We start from the raw sequence: 26,659 nt of genomic DNA, 5'->3' as shown, positions 1-26,659 counted from the left end.
CAGCTATTTTTATAGAGATGATTTTTCAACATCATACATGGATAATTGTAATATGATTAATGATGACTTCTCTGTTTATATAGTGACCTTGACCTCAACTCTGTGTTCAGCTTCAGCAATATAGATATGGGATGTACAACATGGATGATTGTTATATGATTAATGATGACTTGTACATATAATTTTTTTTAATTTGTTCTGTATATATACAGCGACCTTGACCTCATCACCATATATATGATATACTACATTAGAACTCTGTATTCAGCTCCAGTACTACAGATCTGGGATATACAATGTTACCATAGACAGATAATAGCAGATTTATGATTGAGGATATGACAAAGTTGTAGGCGTAATGAAGACAACAGAATCCTGATTGAGATGGAATACAATTACAGGTTTAGAGTACACATTACAGTAGTTATATAGAGTTATTATGAGGGGTGGGGTAAACTACAAGCCGACATAGCAGAATTATGCATAAAGGATATAAATAATTTGTTACCTGGTTATAACAATGAACAATAATATATGTTTATCCAGTGTGAACTATTACGTGTTTGCAGATGTGCCACTAGTTAATGTGGACAAAACATGAAACACATCAGGGAAACTACTTGCACCATATACACTTTGATGCTTTAGAAGTTTATAAATACAATTTAATCTTCGACACGTTTATGAGGCATAACATGAGTTAAATAATCCTCCTAGAGAACGAACACTACAAAATGTAGGTGTACACCTGTGCTGACCTTCTGTGCAGCAGACAGCCTGGAAATCATCTATTTATAAATTGTAACATATCAACATGTCTTGTCGGAGGCATATCTCAACAAGTTAAATTAACTCTCAGCCACCTCTGCGACCTTACAACAGAAATCAAACCACATATATAAATATCAGATATAGCAAGCACTACTTCCGGCATCGGTTTACACGTCTATACCACCGTACTATGTACATTTCTAATGTCTTGGCTTCAATGCTAGATGTATATTTCCTTATGTGTTGTTTTCAACTTTCTACTGGGGATATTATAAACACTCAATCAACTTTTAAATTAGTGCATATCATTATAGTAAATAACTAGCCAGCCGAGCGGCTCCAGATTCATTTCTGTGTTAACATCATTGAGATCTCATACAACATATTTTACACCAGCCATTCTATAAATGAAATGATTCTGAATGTTCAGTTATAAGGCCTCTTTTCAATTCAGCAGCTGGTCATGAATAGCTTTTGAGTTCTGTTCAGTTGATCTCGATCTGGAAATGACGTGGAGTATCTAGGAAACACTTATTATACAAACACTTAAACCAAAAATAAACATGCAGTGTATCAGGGTGGAATATGAGTCATACCCGGATAACAGCATCAGTACCCAGCGTCCTCACCTGTCGGTATTCTAACACGACAATGATATCCAAAGTATTGTTTTATAATTCTATACACCAGAAAATCAATCCACGCTCATCGTGAATATATCAATGATTGAACAGGTCTTAATAACAATGTCATCACTACACTCCACTTAAAACATTACAGCAATTAAACAACAATTTAAAAGGGCATTACATTCTGAGTCATTAGGTAGATTGTGTTTGTGTGGTTGTTTATTTATGCTTTGATAGACTTCCACAGTCATCTGCTATGTTGTATAAAAATCTACTAACTAATAATGATGGATGACAAAGCTATTCAATAGGTTTTCCCCATATCCTGTACAGGGCATCAAATGCCAGTTGGATGAATTCTGTTGTAGTTCCCTATTACATAATAATATACATTGATTTTTTGTTTGTATTAATTAGTTAGTAATGCAGGTGATAAGGTTAATCTTAATGTCTTCTTTACAATCGAGAAACTTCTTTATAAACATTACATAATAAATTGACAAAAGTATGGTTTTATAAATTTTTCCTCCATTCTAGTAATTATATAACCTCAGAGATATGTTTCAGAAATTTAACATACATAATATTTGTTTTTAATGCATCATACTATGCTGTCAATTTTTTCTGAATATTTGAAATTTAATGTAAACATAATAAATTAGAAAATGATTTGCCATGTTGCAGTTTAATTATCATCTGGAACACTCTATAGCACATTAACTCCCATCTGGTACATGTACTAATTACCCGTAATGGCTTTCACGCGACACCAGGTATATTATGGAAACATGGACATCCTAAAGAGTATGTAATGGGTTATATACAAATGTCTGAACTTGTTTTGAAGCATATGAAATCATTTGCTGTGTCCTTTACAAAGGTGCAATGACAGGAGGTATGGTATTATACTTGCTGACACTATATGAGGAGTTTGAACATGTACAAGTTAATGTAATGGTCATTAAAGATGGTCATTAATGTAAATTGTGCAGATGTCTAATCACTAGAAAAGAAATTTCGCTTATGCGCAAGTATTCATTCTATATAGCTTTTTATTAGAAGTAAATGTAAAAAGCTCAAACTTTTCTATGGTCTAATGAAAGAAGTAACACTTCAATCGTCTGCTCTCATAGTGAAAAAAACCCCATTTGCTGGAATATGTAAATTTCCTAGATCTTACATGTATAAAGCAGAAAATGGTTCTATGCTGAAGATTTACTCTCTCACAAATATTTAACAAATTTTTCGCCACATTTGGAGAGGAAAGGATGAAAGTGTGAGCCAATTGAGAGCGGTAATGATGCAAGGCTGGCATCTGAGGCCAAGAAGAGCTCAGCCCTGAATTATCATGGCTCAGATTGCCAACTTATTTAAAACAATTTGCTGCCTTCTCAAATTACAGTGTGCTTTGCAGATCAATTTGGGGATTATTGCCTCTGAAATAGAAACACAGATCGGAGCACTTAACCAATTAGTGTTATGTGATTTGAGAATTACTGAAATCCTGAGGAAATTCACCTTCTTTTGTTGGTATCCTTTACCAATAAAATATCAAGTGTTTTCTTTTCTTTTATTCATTTCTTTTATCACCAAATCTAAAAGAAATCCAACAGAGTGTATCATGCATGTTCTCTTTGTGTGGCTACAGAATGTATGGAGCACTATATATGTGTTCTGCAGGTATTTTATTCAAATGAACATCATAATTTCAAGGTGAATTAATTAAGAGTCATGAATAATCTTAAAGGTATGCCAGGCAGTGAGGCAATCATGTAACACAGAACCTTTATTACAAATCAATTGGAGAAGTATTATAAGCTCCTACATATAGGCTAGCTATTAAAGTCAATTTCACATCCAATATTTATATTTATCCTGCAACTGTCTTACATACTGACAGATAACTAGTGCCGGATGAACTTGTGCTTTATCCGTCAATACAAAATGCTTCTGTCAATACGATCACACGAATTTGTTCCATATCTGACTGAACTTTTTCTAACTTGACCCAGAACTTGAACCTTTCGGTGAATGAAACGTCATTCAGTCCCTCTAAAACGTGACCTCACATTCACTGGAATGACGTTATTTTTACAATAGCGAAAATCTCGTATGGTGGTGTTTTTTTTTTTCTTGGCTCATGGCAAAGGTATGCATTTTAAAGTAATTATTTGATGGGTATTTATTGTTTTTTGAGTATTTTCATTTTGTTTCAGTGATATATCACACTGAATAGAATTACGTATACTGTTTGTGAATGCGCTTATATATTTCTCACGGCAGTAAAAAGGAGTACACTCTCATTTGGTTTAGTGAATGACTTTACCGCCGCATTAAAGAAGCGTCTCACTTCGAGCAAAATCAAGTAAATAACTGTCAATTTGCTTTCGTTTTGAATGCCATAATGGTTGCAGGATAAACAGAATACACGGTTAGTATCTTACAATACAAGTTTTATTTTGGTGCTCGACACTGAAAGCCGAGATGACTCGGCAAAGCCTCGTCATCTCGGCTTTCCTAAGTCTCGCACCAAAATAAACCTTGTATTGTAAGATACTAACTGTGTATTCTCTATATATATGTTATGTACTGCATCAATCAGTCTATATTATCTGATAGGCAAGTTTTTCAACAACAATTACCTTGATAAGTGAAATCCATTCTTAAGCTCTCAATTTCAAAGACATTGCATGGTCAATTCTATATGAAATCACATATATTATTTGGATGATATGCAAAATTCCACTCTAGCTTGCATACTATTTGTGTCAATTAACACTTACTCTAAACTTGAGACATTGTTTGCTAATTAAAGTTCACAATCACAAGGCAATGTTTGTTGGAAGAGGCTCTTAAATCTCAGATATGATTTGTAAGTCCAAAATTGCAACATATATATAAGACAACGTTTGTAATTGGAAATTCCTGAACTATGACTATAACAGTTATTTAGTGACTTCCCAACTCAAGAGATAGTAAGCTGGCTAAAACAAGATCTACATTAGTAATTAAGTGTAAGTCAGATTTGATTGTATCAAGTATTGTTACCACTAACAAATGGGCCTGTTACAGCACCTATAATGTACTGAGAATCTTATCTTAGTGTTATGTAACAATGTCTGTCAGCTGTTGGACTGACCACTAAGCTGTTACCTAGACCGGGTCCTAGGGCAGGACTACTAAACCTTTAATGCTATTACCACAATCATTTACATATTTGTATTGTATTGTAAAATTTTATAGATAACTTCAAAAACTGAATTGAATTATTAACTTTGTAATAAATCATTTCACCGTCATCTGGTGAAGTTGTAGGGCTTCTGTATATGTGTACACTCTCTAGACTAGGATTTGCCAAAACCGATCATTTTATCAATACATTCTCACACAAATTTTCTGAGCTCTATAAAATATATCAGTTTCCGGCTTATCTTCATAGTAATTACATATCACTTATATATTTCCTTACTGGTTTGAAAGTGAGCAATCATTGGTAATATTAGGTTAAAATAGCAAACACTTTGGAATGGTTAGAAAGAAGTTACGGTAAACCTTCGGTTAGTTCGAACAAAATTAAATAAATATTGATGGACCAGTTCGAATTATCCGAAATTAAGCTTCAGGAAAAAATCGTGAGTTCGAACTATCCGAGTTGAAATCGGTAAAAACCAGTTTTGTACCGATGTACCTGGCATAAGCAATGTAAGGCAGAAAATCTATAGGGAAAGTATTTAGTTTCCTGAAGATATTATATTCAACCATTTTCTCGTAAACATGAGCATTTAATTTGTGAATTTATAATTAATTGCGTAGCAGAAGCCGCGTGCATATGTGCATGTGGACAAGGCCCCGAACAGCACCGTTCACGATCGCGGCCTATAATTTACAGCGACGTCCGTTAACTGAGATAGAAACTTTATTTAAACCACAGAAAATCTAGTTAGATCTTTGTTATATTTCGTAACAAACGTAAATTTATTTATTTACTTTTTTAGTTAAAGAAAATCCGGTTGCATTTACGAAACTGCTGTTGAAAATATTTGTTTACATTCATTTCGTAAAATTAGGTCACAAGCGCACTGTGACTGTCAGATTGTCCAAAACTCGATTGCATATTGTCTGCTTCTAAAATAATGTAACTAGTTTAGCTACGTATGTATTGTTCAATTACCCAACACATGGATTGTTTTGGCTGGAGCTGAATATGTAATCACACTCACTTGCTGTGACCCAGCGGCTGGGTTTTGATGCTCGCTGTGACACCTTGTAACTGGCCTGTCCAAGCCAGCGTGAGGCACGTGTTTACAGGTAATTTAACACCTTGATTGGCTGATTAAAAATAGATTGAATGCATATTTTAATGTCGACTTAAACTGATATCCGTATCTAGATTGGACTTAACAAACATTGGCGGTTTCTTCCACGTGTTTCCATCAGGTACAGCGAATTTAAATAAACATTGTCGGGGCCTAAGATTAACCATTTGGCCTTGCTGCTTTGTGTACGATATATCGGCATAAATATTTTTATTTGTGGCTTAAAATGTTCATTACTTATCTGTCGTATGGTCATTATAATGATCATTTATACAATCTTTATTCCAAACATCAAAACTGTTGCAATATGCAAAATATATCGCCATTTTTAGGGACCCCATTGCGCCGGTTTGCCGACAAAAATCTTACTTTTACGTTCATAATTTGACGTGTTCGAACTATCCAAAATAGGATTGATTATAAAAAGTCAGTGTTCGAACTATCACTAGCTAAAAAATTACCGTTTTTCAGGAAAAAATTGTGTGTTCGAACTATCCGGCGGTTCGAATTAACCGGAGGTTTACCGTATATCATAAAGAACTAAGAGAAAAAGGAGATACAAAATATCTCCTTTCATCTGAAAGGGAGACATAACCAGAAAACAAGATATATAGTCCAGAACGAGAAGTCTGTGAGATCAGTAGTACTAATGGTTTAAGTGACCCAATGACCATCATACAATGATTTAGATAGATGAAAGCTTAGACTTATATATAGATCAACATTAATTGGTACAATCCTTAGATAAGGTTTAGATAAATCTAAGTTAATCATTACATGATCAAAGTATTTTAATGCAGCTTAAAAGTTAAGGGCAGCATAGTGCAATAGACGCTTCACATCGCTTTACTTCTCCAAGATAAATCTTAGACATTTTCATTGAACCAACTTCCTTTGGTGTTCGATTTACTTCTGCTTTAGCATCCAAGAAAATTCGCAAAGGTTAATCTCCGCAAATCGATATCTAAATTACTTTTCCATTCATTTCTTAAATCTGCGATTGTGTATTTTTACAAACTTGTTTTGAAATAGCAATTGCCCAAAATTTTAAAAGTTATGAAAGAAAGTTGGCTTACAGTAGTGTATCCCCAGCCCATTTTGATGTGTTCTCTATGCTATAGCCCTAATGTGGCTGACATGCTGCTAATTAAGGTAAGATGGGAAAAGCCTGTCTGACCCTGGTCTGGCCTGGGGAAGGGTTGATGAAGCTGCACAGCTCTGCAGCCATACATAAACCATATACTGCTGGATACACTAATTGACCTTACTTTATAAGACACAACTGTGTGTGCTTCCCTGACGGCAAACAAAGTTCAACATAAAAGAATCTTATTACATGGATAGCTGTAAGTAAGCAATCCACTATTGATTGTTAACTGGTTAGGCTGACGAGGAGAACTAATTAATCACTTCTCACAACAATATCATATTCCACATAGTGAAAATCAATGGGGACCTTTACCAGGCTTTTACACCCCAACCAGTTGTAAAACATACTAAACCATGTTATTCAGCAATTATCTTAACAAACTACCATGGGTAGCTAGGGGAGTCCCTGAATACTTAGAGAAGCAGCGGAAAACCTTAAAGGTTGTTATGAAAGATAGAACGATTTTCTCATTGAACCACAAATTAAAGCTCCAGGTGCAACAGGAAGTGGAGGATCAACTTGTACATGATATGTAGGTTAGAATGTCTAGCTATGTGTGATGAGGAGTTCAGGAGCTCACAGTGACCAGCAGGCTAAAGATAAGATTGATAGGTCTGGTGTATCCAGGCTCCAATACTAGATACCTGTACACCTAGTTATAATACAGTTCTGTCTATTTTTTATATTTATGCCACCGACGATAAGAAAAAGATTAAAACCATTCATGCTACAGCATGGGATGAAGAAGTAAAAATAGCCAGGTATTTATATATGGAACCTCAAAACCTTATAGAGTTTCTCAATGAAGCATCATGCCAGGGACTTTACACACACTGTACCACAACCTAGGACCCCATACCTAGCACACACAGGGACTTTACACACACTGTACCACAACCTAGGACCCCCATACCTAGCACACACAGGGATTTTACACACTGTACCACAACCTAGGACCCCCATACTACTACTAGCACACCTGGAACACCCTGGAACTTAACACACTGTACCACAACCTAGGACCCCATACCTAGCACACACAAGGACTTAACACACCGTACCACAACCTAGGACCCCATACCTAGCACACACAGGGATTTTACACACTGTACCACAACCTACTAGGACCCCCATACCTAGCACACACAGGGATTTACACACACCGTACCACAACCTAGGACCCCATACCTAGCACACACAGGGATTTTACACACTGTACCACAACCTAGGACCCCCATACTTAGCACACCCTGGAACTTAACACACTGTACCACAACCTAGGACCCCCATATCTAGCACACCCTGGGACTTAACACACCGTACCACAACCTAGGACCCCCATATCTAGCACACCCTGGAACTTAACACACTGTACCACAACCTAGGACCCCCATATCTAGCACACCCTGGGACTTAACACACCGTACCACAACCTAGGACCCAATACTTAGCACACCCTGGGACTTAACACACCATACCACAACATAGGACCCCCATACCTAGCACACACATGGACTTAACACACATACCACAACCTATAACTTAGGTTATAATCAAAGGGCACCTGCAAGTAAGTGTAGAAGTAATTAAGTGCAGTGGCGCATTGAAATGTAAAATCTAAACTGCATTAGACCATCAGAGAATTTTTGTACAAAATGTACAGTAATACAAAATTAACTAGATAATGTCAAGTAATTGTATATAACAGGAAACATATTAAAATGGACAACTTTTGATCTTAATATAGATCTAGATCTGGAGTTTCAATAACTACAAGTGGACAGCTATCTCTAGATTTACAAGATCACAATGATGAATTTCAAGGACCCAATTCAATATATCACTAGTTATATTGGGTAACATTGGGGGTGATATGTATACTTGACCTTTTATTAAATCTTAAGCTTCATATAGAGCCAACTATAAACTGGATGTCAGCTCTTGATATAAATCATAATACATGTACAGCAATGCCAAGAGAGTCAAAATGTCATCTCCAAATACAACAGATCCAGTGCTAAATACATCTGACAGTATTAAAGAATTTTTAATAAATATATACAACTGATTTGATAGACAGATATGGGACCCTAGAAACACATTGACAGAGTTTAGTATCTAAATTAAGTATGTAAGAAAGTTGACAAGATTATTTGTGAAACAGGTGCTTTCACTGAATATGTGTAGATTTAGTACAATACATTTTTGAAAAATTAATATGTAAGTGAAATGTGTTTATTAAGAGTGAGAACGAACCAATGATTTAGTGTTTGTATTAAAGTGAGACATGCCAAACAGAACAGATAATCCCGACACGATATCATACCTTTATATTTCCTGTAGTGACTCAATCTCTGTAGCTACCAAAAACTGCAAAATCAGGAACAAAACAGATATAGAGGTTTGTTTTTAATTATTTGCAAAAAATGGTCGTAACTGCAGTTTAATATAAACAGGTAATAATTTGATTCAAACAAAATGGTGTTCCAACATGAATTTTATGAAACCATTGTGATTTCTAATGTATATATCAGCAAAATAAGAAATACGCACCATCAAAAGGGTCTGCAAGAAATGAAAGTTTAATGAATAGAATTGCTTAAATATTTATTCAACACAATGTCATAGGCAGTTTCCACTATTACAAGGAGACACAACACAAACATATGACAGCCTCCCAAAATATACAGACATTTACTCACACAACACAAGCATATGGCAGTCTCCCAAAATATACAGACATTTACTCACACAACATAAACATACGGCAGCCTCCCATAATATACAGGCATTCACTCACACAACACAAACATACGGCAGCCTTCCAAAATATGCAGACATTCACTCACACAACATAAACATATGGCAGCCTCCCAAAATATACAGACATTCACTCAGACAACAAAAACACACGGCAGCCTCCCAAAATATACAGACATTCACTCACACAATAAAAACACACGGCAGCCTCCCAAAATATACAGACATTCACACATACACATCACATACAGGGGAGGCCATCCCTAATTGACCTTGGCTGTTCATTGACCTTAAAATAAAACAACAAACCAATACACATACATAATTTATTATACTGATCCCCCCCTGATAAAGGATATGTTGTCTCATTGCTCTCAAATCAAATGGTCCTAGCATCAAAGTAGAATCAAGATGTACAATCATGAACTTATATAAACATATGAGAGAAGTTTAAAAGAATGAAATTGTACTGACAAATTCCTCACGCACCAAGGGCATGAGAGGTGAAACGGCTGTGTGGATAGATGTTTTCTCCAATACCTGTGATTAATCTCTCCCACACACACATTGTAACTGTTGTCATAAACGTAGTGTGTGAGGCAGTTACTGGTCTGTGGGGAGGGGCGCGGGGGTGTGGAACAGAGGTGGAGATAACTCAACTAAGTATGAAATAAAGACACCTCAATGCTTCCACTGTGCAAGGATGATATTAAGAAATTTAGATAAAAGCCCACTCATTCTCTAATCACACAAACTGGAGGTTGTAAAACGGAATGTCATGTTAAGTTGTAAAATTTGTTAAGAAGTAGCTATATATAGATAAAAGAAATATATATCGATACAGACATTTATTACATAATCTGCCTGATATCCAATAATTTAGCCTGTATAATTGTGTGTTACTAGTGTTGATATGACCTGGAGCAATTTCCTTTGGCTGTAAGTTTATTGTGACGTCAAGACAGAAACTATAAAATTACTTCAGGAAAAAATTATATGACATCAGGCAGAACAAAATGGATGCCTCTGCTGGATTTTCTCAACTTATTTCTTCGAAATGTAGGTTGTTGTAGTTATGTGGTAAAAAGTATATTAAATTTGTGTTCATTTCATATGAAATATTATGAAACTCGTCTCGAACTTTTAATTTTTGCTCAGCATGTCTCTAAAAAGTAAAAAAAAAATCTTAGACTCGTTTCATAAAGTTTCATATGAAATGAGCATTCATTTAAGATCCTATATATTATACAATCATGTGGTCTGAGTATTGTTTTTATAGGAAAGAATAATATTCCGCATTTATGTATATCAACAAATGTGTTAGATTGATTGAAAGGATTGATATACATCTTCAATATATTTGATCTGTTGACGTTATATTCAACTCTCTGATATTGCTATGAATTAACAGGATCTTATAACTAACTGGTATCATTACATGATTGGACTACTATATCCAGTACTCCGAACTCGTATTAAATGTAAGCAATTTGCAAATATTTATCTCTGCTAATAAATGAAATTATCACTTATTTTCATATCTAAAACTGCTAAAGATGATCTTCACAAACTTCTACTGAATTGGACCAAAATTTACTTTATTTAGTAGCCAGGATGTAGAGTTGGTTTTCGGTATTTAACTAATTGGTACAGTAATTACATAGTATTCCTAACTGGTTTAACTAATGAGAAGAGTGAAGGGTGTAAATGAGCTTCCTAGTCAGAGCCTCTACAAGCTAATCGTTTGTCTACAGGGAATGAGGCAATTGTAGAAATGGAGGCTACAGTTGAGACAATATGTCAATCGATACCACCTATCGCATCTTAAAGGTCATCTATATGTGCTTTACTTTTTTTCCATCTTCCTGGTCTATAGTTTGAAATACCCCGACATGGATTTCCAAACTGACATCTATACCGTAATGTGTCTTTATTGATTGTACAGCATCCAAAACAATGTGTTTGGAATCAATGGCTGTGCCGCTGTATCATATCAACATAGCCTCCAAAAATGCTTCATAGCTCTGAGAGTAATAATGCATTCTCTGATACCAAGCCTAAGTTACTGCACTCTCTTACATGTATACCAAACCTTACTTTGCTCTCTTATACCAAACTTAACTACATTCTCTGATACCAAGCCTAAGTAACTGCACTCTCTTACATGTATACCAAACCTTACTTTGCTCTCTGATACCAACCTTTACTACATTCTCTGATACCAAGCCTAAGTTACTGCACTCTCTTACATGTATACCAAACCTTACTTCGCTCTCTTATACCAAACTTTACTACATTCTCTGATACCAAGCCAAAGTTACTGCACTCTCTTACATGTATACCAAACCTTACTTCGCTCTCTTATATACCAAACTTTACTACATTCTCTGATACCAAGCCAAAGTTACTGCACTCTCTTACATGTATACCAAACCTTACTTCGCTCTCTTATATACCAAACTTTACTACATTCTCTAATACCAAGCCTAAGTTACTGCACTAACTTACATGTATACCAAACCTTACTTTGTTCTCTTATACCAAACTTTACTACATTCTCTGATACCAAGCCTAAGTTATATACCAAACTTTACTACATTCTCTAATACCAAGCCTAAGTTACTGCACTAACTTACATGTATACCAAACCTTACTTTGTTCTCTTATACCAAACTTTACTACATTCTCTGATACCAAGCCTAAGTTATACTGCACTAACTTACATGTATACCAAACCTTACTTCGCTCTCTTATACCAAACTTTACTACATTCTCTGATACCAAGCCTAAGTTACTTCACTCTCTTACATGTATGCAAAACATAATTGCATTCTCTGATATCAACCCCTTTCTTAACTCTTATGCAAATTTAAGCCTTCATTAAGTTCTCACAGGATCTTATGCCAAACTTCATTTATACCTCAATATTACAAACCTCACTGCACTCTCTTTTACCAAAGCTTTTGTTCCCTTTTATTCTGAAACCCAATGCACTCTCTTACACCAAATGTCTCTTCATTCTCTTTCATCAAACCTCACTGCATTGTTTAATACCAAACCTTACTATGGGGTGTACATATATCATCCTATAGTAAACCAAATTCGAACTTTAGCTAGTTCTTATTAAAAATCAAAATGTACGACCTAATGTAGCTAGCTCTAGCTGAAAAAAGCTAGTAAAACTACAAAAAGATGAAGTAGTTGCTATAGCAGCACATACAGTTTTGTGGACATGGAATAAATGAGGTTAATTAAATTAAGTCTGTTTGATCATTACTTACACATTATTATGGCTATCCTTTTGTCCTAGTCTAGAGTCTTTTGACTAGGCATCCATCATTTATAGATTAAATACCATCCAACCATAGGCTTTCAGGGATATAGAGACGATATTACAGGCCAGATATTAACCCCAATACTCACAAAAACTAACTAGGATCAAAAGCTAAATTATGCCTATATATGCCAAATTCATCACCCATAAGACAGTTTGCTTGGAAACCAGACAAAATGGCTATACAGTAATATTCAAAAGGGTCCCCTTTGAGAAAACTGGAAAATAATAGCTTATTGAAAAGTGACAACCCTTTCCTAGAACAGTATTACAGTTAAAAGAGTAGGCCTAATGACTATGTATTGTCAGCCAGTAGTCCAGCAATATTATCCAGAACGGCTCCCTTGGGAAAACTGCACAGGATTACTGGAGAACCTTAAGTGACCTTTATGTATAATTCATAGGTGTAAATACACTATATATATAGTCAGGCCAAATTCTAGTAAAAGGATTACCTTAAACTCCTACTGTACCCTAGCACAATTAGTAATGGGGTTTCTACAAAGGTCACATATTAATGTGGAATCAATTAGATTGTATGGAAATTATTGATCACAATGACCTTAAATTAAATTGACACATGGGTGTGCATAACTTTACAGTGATATGCACACCATGTTAAAGTCTTTTAACCTTTTCTGTTTTGTGAGAATGAAGCAGTGTTAACAACTGTTAACAAATAGTCAAACATCTTGTTGCAGAGTTTTTGAAGCCAATACAATGATTGACTTGTAAAAGTGACATCATTCCAATCCATCTAGTGCAGCAGTTCTATCAAATGCAGTAAGGGTGTACCACACATTCTCTCATCAGTCAGCTCTATGAGTCATTTTCAGACCCCCTCAAAAAACATAATGGCTAAATCTCTCTCACAGCTCACCAGAAAAATTTAAAAGGGAAAAAAATCAGCCGAGTTTGTCACCAGTTGACAGTTTTAAGGGGACAATCACATTTTCTCTGCTAGCTGAAAATTTATTACAACAGACACAAGCTGCACTCCCTCTGAGGAGATTCAACCCAGCTAATGGACCCAAATCACTGTGTATGTTTTATCAATAATCAGACCTGATAGCAAATAATCAATCAGGGAAGAGTGATCACTTAAAGCTCCTGTATCTTAGTACCACTGATTTCCTATGTAAGAAACAATAAAGGATAGAACCTATCATAATAATTGTTATCAAATTCAGCAGAGATTTCAACCACATTCCACTTACTCTGTAAATCATTTCTTTAGTTATGTGTCAATCCCATTGCCATTGGGATAATAATAGCAACATGAGGCTAGGATTCCTGTTAATTTCTTGGTCAAACATTATGCTCTATATCAGACAATGCAAATTCTACCCAAAGTCATTCTCTGGTTTTATTTTCTAATATTCCCATGGTCAGCCTTTATAAAGATCACAATAACAAAAATAACTTTAAAATCTGATCCAAATGATCATCAACCAGTAAATCATTGCCTAATCCACATCATACAGTGATATCATACTCAATTATTTAAGCTTCACTTTAGTACATACTTTATGGCTTTATTAGAAATTTTATTCTATTTCTATGATTCTCATTCTCCTGCAACTGGACCTTATCACAAGGCATTAACTTTCTACTTTTAACATTGACCCTGCAGTTGTGCTTTTGAAGCAAAAAAGCGATCTTAAGGCTATCCTTTTTCAGATCTGATGTCCTAGTCTAGAGTCTTTTGGACTAGGCATCCATCATTTATAGATTAAATACCATCCAACCATAGGCTTTCAGGGATATAGAGACGATATTACAGGCCAGATATTAACCCCAATACTCACAAAAACTAACTAGGATCAAAAGCTAAATTATGCCTATATATGCCAAATTCATCACCCATAAGACAGTTTGCTTGGAAACCAGACAAAATGGCTATACAGTAATATTCAAAAGGGTCCCCTTTGAGAAAACTGGAAAATAATAGCTTATTGAAAAGTGACAACCCTTTCCTAGAACAGTATTACAGTTAAAAGAGTAGGCCTAATGACTATGTATTGTCAGCCAGTAGTCCAGCAATATTATCCAGAACGGCTCCCTTGGGAAAACTGCACAGGATTACTGGAGAACCTTAAGTGACCTTTATGTATAATTCATAGGTGTAAATACACTATATATATAGTCAGGCCAAATTCTCGTAAAAGGATTACCTTAAACTCCTACTGTACCCTAGCACAATTAGTAATGAGGTTTCTACAAAGGTCACATATTGATGTGGAATCAATTAGATTGTATGGAAATTATTGATCACAATGACCTTAAATTAAATTGACACATGGTGTGCATAACTTTACAGTGATATGCACACCATGTTAAAGTCTTTTAACCTTTTCTGTTTTGTGAGAATGAAGCAGTGTTAACAACTGTTAACAAATAGTCAAACATCTTGTTGCAGAGTTTTTGAAGCCAATACAATGATTGACTTGTAAAGTGACATCATTCCAATCCATCTAGTGCAGCAGTTCTATCAAATGCAGTAAGGGTGTACCACACATTCTCTCATCAGTCAGCTCTATGAGTCATTTTCAGACCCCCTCAAAAACATAATGGCTAAATCTCTCTCACAGCTCACCAGAAAAATTTAAAAGGGAAAAAAATCAGCCGAGTTTGTCACCAGTTGACAGTTTTAAGGGGACAATCACATTTTCTCTGCTAGCTGAAAATTTATTACAACAGACACAAGCTGCACTCCCTCTGAGGAGATTCAACCCAGCTAATGGAGCCGAATCACTGTGTATGTTTTGTCAATAATCAGACCTGATAGCAAATAATCAATCAGGGAAGAGTGATCACTAAAACTCCTGTATCTTAGTACCACTGATTTCCTATGTAAGAAACAATAAAGGATAGAACCTATCATAATAATTGTTATCAAATTCAGCAGAGATTTCAACCACATTCCACTTACTCTGTAAATCATTTCTTTAGTTATGTGTCAATCCCATTGCCATTGGGATAATAATAGCAACATGAGGCTAGGATTCCTGTTAATTTCTTGGTCAAACATTATGCTCTATATCAGACAATGCAAATTCTACCCAAAGTCATTCTCTGGTTTTATTTTCTAATATTCCCATGGTTAGCCTTTATAAAGATCACAATAACAAAAATAACCTTAAAATCTGATCCAAATGATCATCAACCAGTAAATCATTGCCTAATCCACATCATACAGTGATATCATACTCAATTATTTAAGCTTCACTTTAGTACATACTTTATCTTTATTGAAAATTTTATTCTATTTCTATGATTCTCATTCTCCTGCAACTGGACCTATCACAAGGCATTAACTTTCTACTTTTAACATTGACCCTGCAGTTGTGCTTTTGAAGCTAAAAAGCGATCTTAAGCAAACATTTTAGTAAGGAAAATCTTTATGAAATTTGAGGATAATCAGCCAAAGCAAACTTAAATGAAGTTGCACACAGAATTATTTTAATAATGATTTTTTTTTAAGTAACAGTGACTTTGACCTTTGAATCTGAAAAGCAATTTTAAACCAGCAGGATATTTCTCTAGTTTTCAGATCTGATGAAGGGAACTCAAATTAATGCATGTAAACCTGTCCGTGCAGGCAAAATTTATATCCATATTGAATGCTTTTTAGGTCACATAAAAATTCAAACAAAATATTGTCTACTGACATGTCTGCCAATACTGAACTTTATTTAGGATATATATTATACATGTGATCCCATCATTTACTGGTATTTGTATCAGTATCTCTCCTTTCCCAACTTTCCTGAAATGACATAGTCAGCTGGTCAACCCTTCAGTAGACTGAATCAGCCTTGTGTATTGTAAATATATCAGAAATAACATACTTTATTTATCTAACCTCCTCTGACGATAGTTTGGCTTCTCATTTTACCAGCAGTAGTACCAGCCCACTACTACAGATCACTAAAGTCTTCCTCACACCCAAGATCATACATCAGTAGATCCAGTCATATGACTTATGTTTATCTGTATCAGATATATGTGAAAAAAAGATGTCTATATATTTTAACAAAGACATGCAAGACAAAATAAAAATGTACATGTATCAAAATTCTAATATTTAATTTATTGTGTATATAAATTGTCTAACAGCATAATTATATCTGTTTTATAAGTGTAAAAAGTATATTTCTGTTTAAAGTCTCAATATCTGTATCTGTCTTATTTTTTTCATGATTTAGAAGAGTGTTGAAAAAAAATTCCTGTTGTAAATCATGCTGAGACAGTACTAACTCGAATTCAAGATGAGCGATAATGATTCGGAAACTTTCGATAAAAATCAAATAAATATTGAACAACGCTAGGTGGGCTCCATTTAGTCAAACAAACTAAAGTTAACCAACATTATAACATTGTTGCCGTGAACGTCATGTGACTACCGTAACTATGTAACGTCTGTCTGAACTCTTCCAAGAAAGGGTCATGGAGAACTTTCTGACTTCCGTTCTGCAATAATCATAACTTCTATGGCGACCAATTTAAAATGAATGCATGTTTACAAGTATCGACTTTCAACAACTGCTGTACCAACATTATTAAGAAATCATTTTAAATATTCTTTGATATAACTTAATTTCAACTACAACTACAAATACTAACAATATCTCGGTCAACTCTTACTTAGACTTTTGTTGAAAGTTATGTAGTTCTAATTAAAGATTGTTTCAATAGCCCTTATATTTCTGTATAAGTTATAACAAATAGAGTGTTTCCAGCAATTCTTAGAAATAATCATGAAATGAAATAGAGATTAGAACTAGGATGAATAGCATCAATAATACAAAAATGAATTTCAAATTCAATGCTTATAGGATCATGAATGGCAATAATTTAAAGATAATTTAATGTTCATGTATACATGTACATGCTTCAGCTTGAATTGTACTTAAAAGTGTAACAACCTTAGTGGAATTTTGAAATTTTATATCTCAGATCCTATCTCCAGGGATTACCTCAATGATATCCTAGAGTCTGGGTAGATATATGATCATTAAGTTGGGCTGTAATTGTGTAGTACAAAGTTGTGGACATCTGGGGGTAGCTATTGTGGCTGTTTGTTTATGTTGGCCAGATGAGGTGTATGCCTGTAGATGTTTGTATTCAAATGATGGATACTGCAGACCCTACAATATAAGTTATACTGCTCAACATACTCACATAAATTAATTACTGCCAGGCGCTGGAGCTAAAAGCAGGAATCACCAGTAATGCAGTATTCTAACAGGCCCTTCAGTATAGGTCTGCATTGGGTCTGAATCTCAAGACAAGATCATGGAATCCTATAAATACTGATGTAGCTATATAGAATCCCATTGGCTAGGTGATTAAAGTTGTCAGACATTCTACAACAAGACCTCCATGTCCTGGCAGCGTTCACATTTCACAATGCATGAACGGATCATGTAGGTCTGAGTGGTTTTTTCTTCTGAATACTCCAGCTTGTTTCCTATGATGAATTGACAATAGCTTGGGTACTCTTAGCTTTCTTGTTCTACTGAACTGTCCATACATGTCACTTTATTTTGAAAAGCTACTCCTTTCCAATGACCTAAACAACTTACAGCTAGAGTGTAAACCAAATTAGGCCAAACTAATCTAGCAACTTTTAATTTAATTTTGTTAGTGACCAAGGTCATAAATCATATTTGACCCAATAAGCGCACAGGGCACTTAAAAAATTGACAAAATGAAGGGGCAATCAATAAGACCAAAGTTGGGCTATAGCATTTCACAAAATTATTGCAGAGAATAATTCATTAATCAATTTGCAAAAATCAATTTTAGAGACACCTACATGGTTGTCATAGTTTCGATCTGCATTTGAATCAAGGTGAATGAAAGTTCATCTCCAAAAGTGGGCGACTGGGGTGGGGGGTGGGGGGGGGGGGGGGGGGGGGGGGGGGGGGGGGGGGGGGGGGGGGGGGTTGCACTTATAGGGACAGGGACACTTATTCGATTGAATACAATAATGGATATAAAACATGGTTTGATTGAATTAAATGTTAGTAGTTTATACATGGTACTGGCACTGAATCATGTAATCTACTAATTTGAAGGTTATAAAGACAAAATGAACTCATTAGAAAGACTTCATAACCACATCTGGAAATCCACTGTATCAGTCTCTGGATCCAGTCTTTCACTGTTCTGCACACAACCCACTATACAGTTGTAACTTTAAATCTTCTGCACCTGACATGTTTAATGCCTCCAGCAAATTACTAGGCCTTGTAACATATGAAGCTCCATGTGGCTTATTTTTATCAGTTAGCATCTAAAAAAATATCAGGACAATTTCAAGCAAACTGTAGCTGATGATCATGAGCCTGTATAAAGAACTAAAAATCCCTGCAGAACCTCCATAATGGTCCAGACACATTGTAGTCCAGATGTAAATGCTTGTATACTTTTTGTTAATCAGTTTGCATGCTGTAGTGTTTACAAACAGTGGTGACATGCACCAGCTCCGATGATGAGTCTGTCCGGGGCTGTACTTGGCTATTGATCCCCCACATGGGGCTTACAAGCTGACTCATCCTACCCACACCATATAACCATATACAACTAATATCTCAACTTCTGCCTGCCAATCTGTCTTTGATAATAAAACAAAGCTTCCTAGCGCATACCCGTAGGTAAGTCTTGGATCTGCAACTCAAATCAAGCCATATCAATTGATAATGCAATGGTGTATGGTGCGGTTCTATTTTGAATCAATGGAACCAAAAGAGTGAACCAATATACATTGTATATATTGCTATACTTGTAACAGGAACAGGAGTTAACATACAGAAAGACGAGATCACAGCCCCTGTACTTACTAGTTCAATGCTCTAAGCTGGAAGATGACTATGAGCAGTAATTGTAATTAAAACTTCCTACATTAGACATAATTTAGATGTACAAATACCTAGGTACTTCTCTTTCTTCTAATATTCACATAGAAATTTCATCATTTTAAATTTGGTAGCAGTAAATGCAAACGTAGATTTTTATACAAACTTTTCAACAATTGAAAATTAGTTAATCTTTAATGGTTTTGTTCTCAATAGTGATGTGAGTGTTTTGTATACAACATCAATACAACCATTATGATTGCCAAAGGAAAATTCTGACATATGAATAGAGACTTTGGCTAGCTAGGATCAGGAAGAAATTTATATCTCCCGTCAGACAGCTGACTTTGGCTGGTACCCTGGGTCTGAACGCGGACTGAGATACACAACACATTCAATGATGCTTCTATGGCTGCAGTTAGCCAGTTGCTACAACTTTTTTTCCCATGTCATTTAACAAAATAAGCCTATAGCAGCATCCTACTATTTATCCTATATATATATGTATATATAGCAATTTTTGAATGAAAATGTAGACATAAAAACCTGGCAATAAATTTGCATTTCATTTTACATGAACAGAATGGGACACACTTCATCCACACACCATGTATACTGTACTTATGTTTGTGTTATGTTTGTGTGCTGATTTGGTAGATTCAGGTACATCTTTCTGTCAGCTGTTCTAGGACGATCACTTTCAGAAATATTCCACATGTGTGAAGCTAACCATTCTCTCCTCGGAGCTAAATGGCCTTTATAATGGATATGTGCAGTCAATATCTCCAGAATTCACCCCTTCCTGGAGCTGAATCAGCAGTAATCACAGCCCAGAGCTCCTGCTGCAAACATTCTATAGCAACAGCTATATCCTACAATCACAATTTGTGTTCATTGATAACAAATATATGTATAGCAAATTATTTACCTATAACTGCTGGGAGCAATGGGTACTGCACAGCAGACCTATAACGAATGCAGCAAAAAAGGTACAATATCAGTATAGTATGATTTGATCAGCTGGAAAGTGTCCTCTAAGAAATCCCATGACCATCTGTAAAAGGATTCATTATGCAATATGATCATTTAAATTTCCTTGCTAATAAAGTGGGAAAACCCTTTCAGAGAAATTCTGAATTTAAGTATCAAACACTGATTCAGATGCTTGACAAAATAATTTCATTTGAAACTACAGAGGACTCCACATAATCGAATAACAGTTATTTGAATATTTCGGTTATTTGCATAAAATTCTGCGGTCCCAATTTTTTCCTTCTTTATCTTTTAAATGACCTCCGATTATTTGAATAAAATATTTGGGAAATTCTAAAAACAAAACCTAATATTTTTCAATTTTGCAATACATTTTTAGCGAAATTCGCCGATATATGTTTCAAGATACTTCGCTTTTACTAGAAATCATCATGGTGACAGATAACGTTCTCGTATGGCTTGTTATTTTATGCATGAATCTGCAAAGGTATTCGACGCTATTATGATTTACATCAGCAGAAGTTGATCATAACTTTAGTATAATCACTAACTCAAACATCTAAATAAAGCATTTGCACTTTCAAATATGTTTATTTATTAGAGTAACGTACCTTAGTTCGCGATCGGTTGGAGAAACCATGCTTCCTTATAACAATCGCCATTCATGAGTAGTCTCGTTCAACCAGAGTTTTGTTGACTACGACAGACATGTGCGAATCAAGCGTCTCGTTAAACGAGACTTAAAAGCATGCAAAGTCGGTGTCGATGACTACCGTAAGTTTCGTACAGTATGTAGGATACAAAAGATACTTGCTACGTTGTTTCATTGCTACTTGAAAATGTATTAATTTCTGAAATGTTATCAAGCTATTCGCCGTATAGATCAACAATACAGAGAGAATTCTCAAAACACATTTAGGTCCAGTGAACGCATGGCTTCATCACCTGCCGCCATTTTCGAATTCTTACACATGTGTAAAAACAACACTAGTTGATCGGCACTTTGAAGTTTAATCACGATCGTAAGTTCATTTTGCCAGGCAAATGTACGTAAATTTGTTTATTATTTAGGTTCAGAATTGTAGACACAAATTCAATCCTGTTTAGTTATTGCATTTGATATCGATCGTTTAGCTGTTTCTCAAATATTCACGTGTTGATCTAGCGTAAACAAGAATCTAATATTGGAATATTTTTTGCTATTAAACAATTAAAATCAATTTACAATTTAAAATAATTACTTGTTGTTTGTTTTAAGTGTAAATAATTTACGTATTTATCAAGTAAACGAAACGATATCTATTTGCCTGTTCACATACATACTTTACATGTATGTGTGAGGTCAAACGAAAGTGCAAAATGTCATCTCCGCCTATTCGAATACTCCGGTTATTTGCATATTTTCTTCTAAAAAATTACTTATTCAAATAAGCGGAATCCTCTGTATATAAAACTGTACATGCTTATTTGAATTTATCTATATAAACCATGTTTAAGAAATATTTCCTAATACAAATTATGTTGATTTTTCCTTTTTTGCAGCCACTCAACATCAGAAAATATCAGCTTGTTTTCCACCATCCTATATATCAGTGCATTCCCTACCATCCCAAATCAGTACAATATCTCTCTTGATTCCACACTAAAACATTTCCCACAATTCAAATCAGTACATCTCCAATCATCCCACATCAATACATCTTCCACCATCTCGCATCCTTACACCTCCCATTATTCCACATCAGAACATCTTCTCTCAGCATCCAACACCAGCACATCTCCCATCATCCCACATTAGAACAACTTTTTCATCATCCCACATCAGCACATCTTCTCCCACCATCCCACATCAGCACATCTTCTCCCACCATCCCACACCAGCACATCTTCTCCCACCATCCCACACAAGCACATCTCCCATGATCCTACATCAGCACATCTCCCACCATCCCACATCAGCACATCTTTTCCAACCATCCCACACCAGCACATTACCCACCATCACACTTCCCACCATCCAACATCTCCCATCATCCTACATCAGCATTTCTCCCACAATACTTTATCTACATCAGCACACCTCCCACCATCTCACATCAGCACATCTCCCACCATCCCACATAAGTACTTCTCCGACGATCTCACATCAGCATATCTTCTCTCATTATACCATGCCACACCAGCGCATCTTTTCCCACAATCCCACATCAGCACATCTCCCACCATCCTACATACATTTGCCATCATCAAAACCTAGCACATAGGAATACCATTATCCCACTCGGTACATCTCCCACCATCCTACATCAGTACATTTCCCACCATCCCATATCAGTACATTTCTCACCATCCAACATCAGCACATTACCCACCATCACACTTCCCACCATCCAACATCTCCCATCATCCTACATCAGCATTTCTCCCACAATACTTTATCTACATCAGCACACCTCCCACCATCTCACATCAGCACATCTCCCACCATCCTACATACATTTCCCATCATCCAACATCAGTACATTTCACACCATCCTTCATCAGTACATTTCACGCCATCCCATATCATCAGTACATCTCCTACCATTCTACATCATACATTTCCTACTATGCATCCATGAACCCAGCACATCTCCCTCCATCCAACATCACATATAATTTTCTACATCAGTACATCTCCCACAATCACATTTCCAAGTTCCACTCCTAGAACTTTTTCACAATCCCTCATAACTAGCTATAAGCAAGAGTATTATATTATCTGCCACTATGTGATAAAGAGCACTTACTATAAGAGACCACTATAATACTTGACCGGCCCTGTTAACTAGGTCAGTAGTACAACAATTGATAAAAAGGAAGGGCACAATTGATTAATCATCACCCTTTACACCATCCACTCCATTATTTATACAATGTTCTTTACAATGATTCACTAATTGTTTTGATGGATGTCAGTTACAGTTACCGCTACCAACAATAGCTATAGTAAGTGCTGCCCTCTTCACTTACTGTGTTTTGACAAATGTAAATCCGATTGACATTTATTAGAAAATATTACTATGGTGCCAGTACCCTATTCACCAGCCAATGAATATAAATGGTGTCTATATAATGTTCTGCAGCCAGGCTACATCTCCTACACAGAATGAAGTGTATGTTCTAGGCGACAGCGACAAAGTTACATCATAGCAAGACAGGGTATAGGTTTTTACATCTAACGTGTCGTCTTCGCATATTGATTTTCCATAAAAAGACGCCCACTCACATTTACACAATACAACACATCATGAATGCCAATAAATAATCTACATATAATATTTTAGCATTTGTTCAAAATTATCTTATCGAATTTCAAAATGCATTCACAGATTACCTTATTATATCTCACAATTTAGTAAAAACAGTTTTACTATACTCCTCTGTAAATCCTTTTATGACAGCATCTCTTTAATAAATACAATATATACTAAACTGGAGGGAATAATATTTCTATAAATGCTAAAGAGGTGAAACCTAGTAATGATAGTCTAGCTATAGTGTGTGTTTGATCACGATCAACTACAATAGAATACCAAACCCATTACCTGCTCTTTGGCCTTTATAAAAACATCTCCCATTCATTTCCAATAGAAAAAAATACAAATGTCTTTTAAATGTGGAGGAAAGCAGATGTTCTCCAGGTGCTGTTAGGGAGACAATAGACTTATCTATAGCCTAAAATAGACTGGGCAACAATGGGATGACTGGAATCAAACCAGAAAAAAAAAAGATGAAAATAATGTCAATACAGATTATACAAAAATAAAATCTCTTCATCCTGGTTTTAGACGAAGTCACATCATGATTGATCGGTAGTATGTACTGTTTTGTAACTTTTCTGAATAATGATCCCTTTCTTATTATATTCACACAGTTTCATCATTATTCCTTGATAAGTAATTTTTCACTGAAACTATCCAAAGGAAGCATTATATATACTGACATTAAAAGAAGGCTCCATAACTAATAATTTGATCCATTTAACTATTGTCCACATATAATTTATACATATATACAACCCGCACTGATCATAAGCTGCACTCTCAATTTCCAGGGGAAAAAGGTTTATTTATGGCCAATAATCCAGATAATACGGCTCCTACTTGTACACACTGATTACAATGTGTATCTTGGTTCCCACTATATCATATACACAGAGAATTTTTTTTAAATATCGACCAGATGGAGCTGAATTGGTTCTGTTCAAACTGAAATTATTAGTGTCTGCAATCATTTAGTAAAATAATAAATAAATACTGTTTGAGAAAATCTTATTAGATATTTATAACACAATAGGCTAATTATTGCTCTTTGGGATGAAGATATCAAATTAATTGATTGATGATTTATTAAAAACAAAATGAGATCTGGCTCTAGTCAGTGTGGTATTCGAATTTATTTCCAGATTTCAAAAAAACAGTTATCACAGTTTCAATCTGAATCTAATTTGAGGTAAGTAAAACTGAACCCTCAAAAAGGGTGACGGATGCTTATGTATAGGAGAAGTGGCGCTTATCAGACTGAATACATTCAGTAATAAATTACTAAAACTAGATTTTCCTCAGACCGTTCAGTTCAATTGTCATCCCATGGTATATGATTTTGTAAATAGATATATATTAATATGACAAATTCATTTTCTTTTTACACACTCTAATAGTGTAATACCATTTCATTATTGATTTGAAATTAATCTAATTACTCTCCGGGCTCAAAGGAAGTGTATTGGATAAAATATGATACGCCTAGTTTTTGTAAAATAATAAAAAAATTCATAACATATGAATGCTAATGCAAATAAAGGATCAACCATCAACCTTGACTTAAAAAAAATGTAATGGCGCCCAAGAACAATGGAGTAATATATCTATAGCCCATATACGAAGGGAAGTTTTTTTAGACCCAATATTATTTATACTATATACACTGTTTTTAATAATTTATAAAACTAAGATTTTAATAAACAATAATTGCCGCCAGGTGCATTGTACATGTGTTGTTTTATCATGCAATGAATCACAAATATCTAGTAAATAGCACATTTTCCATTAACAAAACACACGACACAAATCACGACGAAACATCTGTTTCACTCCTGTTGAATATATCTGCAATCTCTACCCTCTTAAGATTACAAAAACATCTCTTAACAACCATGTAGTCAACCTACATCAGTAGGAGCAGACCTTCTGTCATATTAAAAAGTTTTTTTCTCAACTTCTTAAAAATGTTGAGTTAATCACATAATGTATTATGAATAGCTCTGATCAAGTCCAGTGGATATACAAAGCTACCTTATCTTGTCAGCGATCTGTTTGATGGATATATGCAAGAAATGTAACTTTTATCTTGCCGATCGGTTTCAGGAGCTGTCAAACTACCGTAACCCCAGTAGCTACTGATGCAGATTTGACCTGTCTGCAGCCTTACTTACGTTAGATTTATGGTGTTTTAAGATGAAAGAACTTACCTGGGCTGCCGGTTTTAGACGACGAACTCATGACAACAGTTTCTGCTGTTGCCTTGCACAGTAAATTGTGTTTTCATGTCTATATTTCAATAGGAAGCAGTAAAACCACATCCAGAACTGGTTGGTACATCCTCGTCTACACTTCCTACAAGAGTGTATGTAGTCGACGTCAACCAAAACGAGGCTTGTGAATTAGAGTCGGATCGACCGAAAATATAAAATGAATATAAATAAAAAGTTCTAAAAATAATTATTTAAATATCTTATAAAAATATGTAAAGCCCATTAAACATCGAATATATATTTATGTATGTTTTATGTTAATTTTCTG

The 26,659-nt window shown here is 35.2% G+C and overlaps 1 protein-coding gene across 1 annotated transcript in view; it reads right to left on the bottom strand.

Annotated features, from left to right (window-relative positions):
- Nucleotides 1–26,482, bottom strand: part of LOC138322114 (rap guanine nucleotide exchange factor 1-like) — a 77,751-nt gene extending 51,269 nt beyond the window's left edge. Inside the window, 1 exon segment of the mRNA XM_069266173.1 lies at nucleotides 26,329–26,482. Within this exon segment, the coding sequence (XP_069122274.1) occupies nucleotides 26,329–26,359 (31 nt within the window). The 5' untranslated portion in view covers nucleotides 26,360–26,482.
- Between the last annotated feature and the right edge of the window lie 177 nt (nucleotides 26,483–26,659).

The sequence above is a fragment of the Argopecten irradians genome, chromosome 4 (assembly GCF_041381155.1).
Source record: "Argopecten irradians isolate NY chromosome 4, Ai_NY, whole genome shotgun sequence".
In the NCBI taxonomy this organism is placed as follows: Eukaryota; Metazoa; Mollusca; class Bivalvia; order Pectinida; family Pectinidae; genus Argopecten; species Argopecten irradians.
The sequence above is the reverse complement of the archived record's forward strand: the minus strand, read 5'-3'. Positions and strand labels throughout refer to the sequence as shown.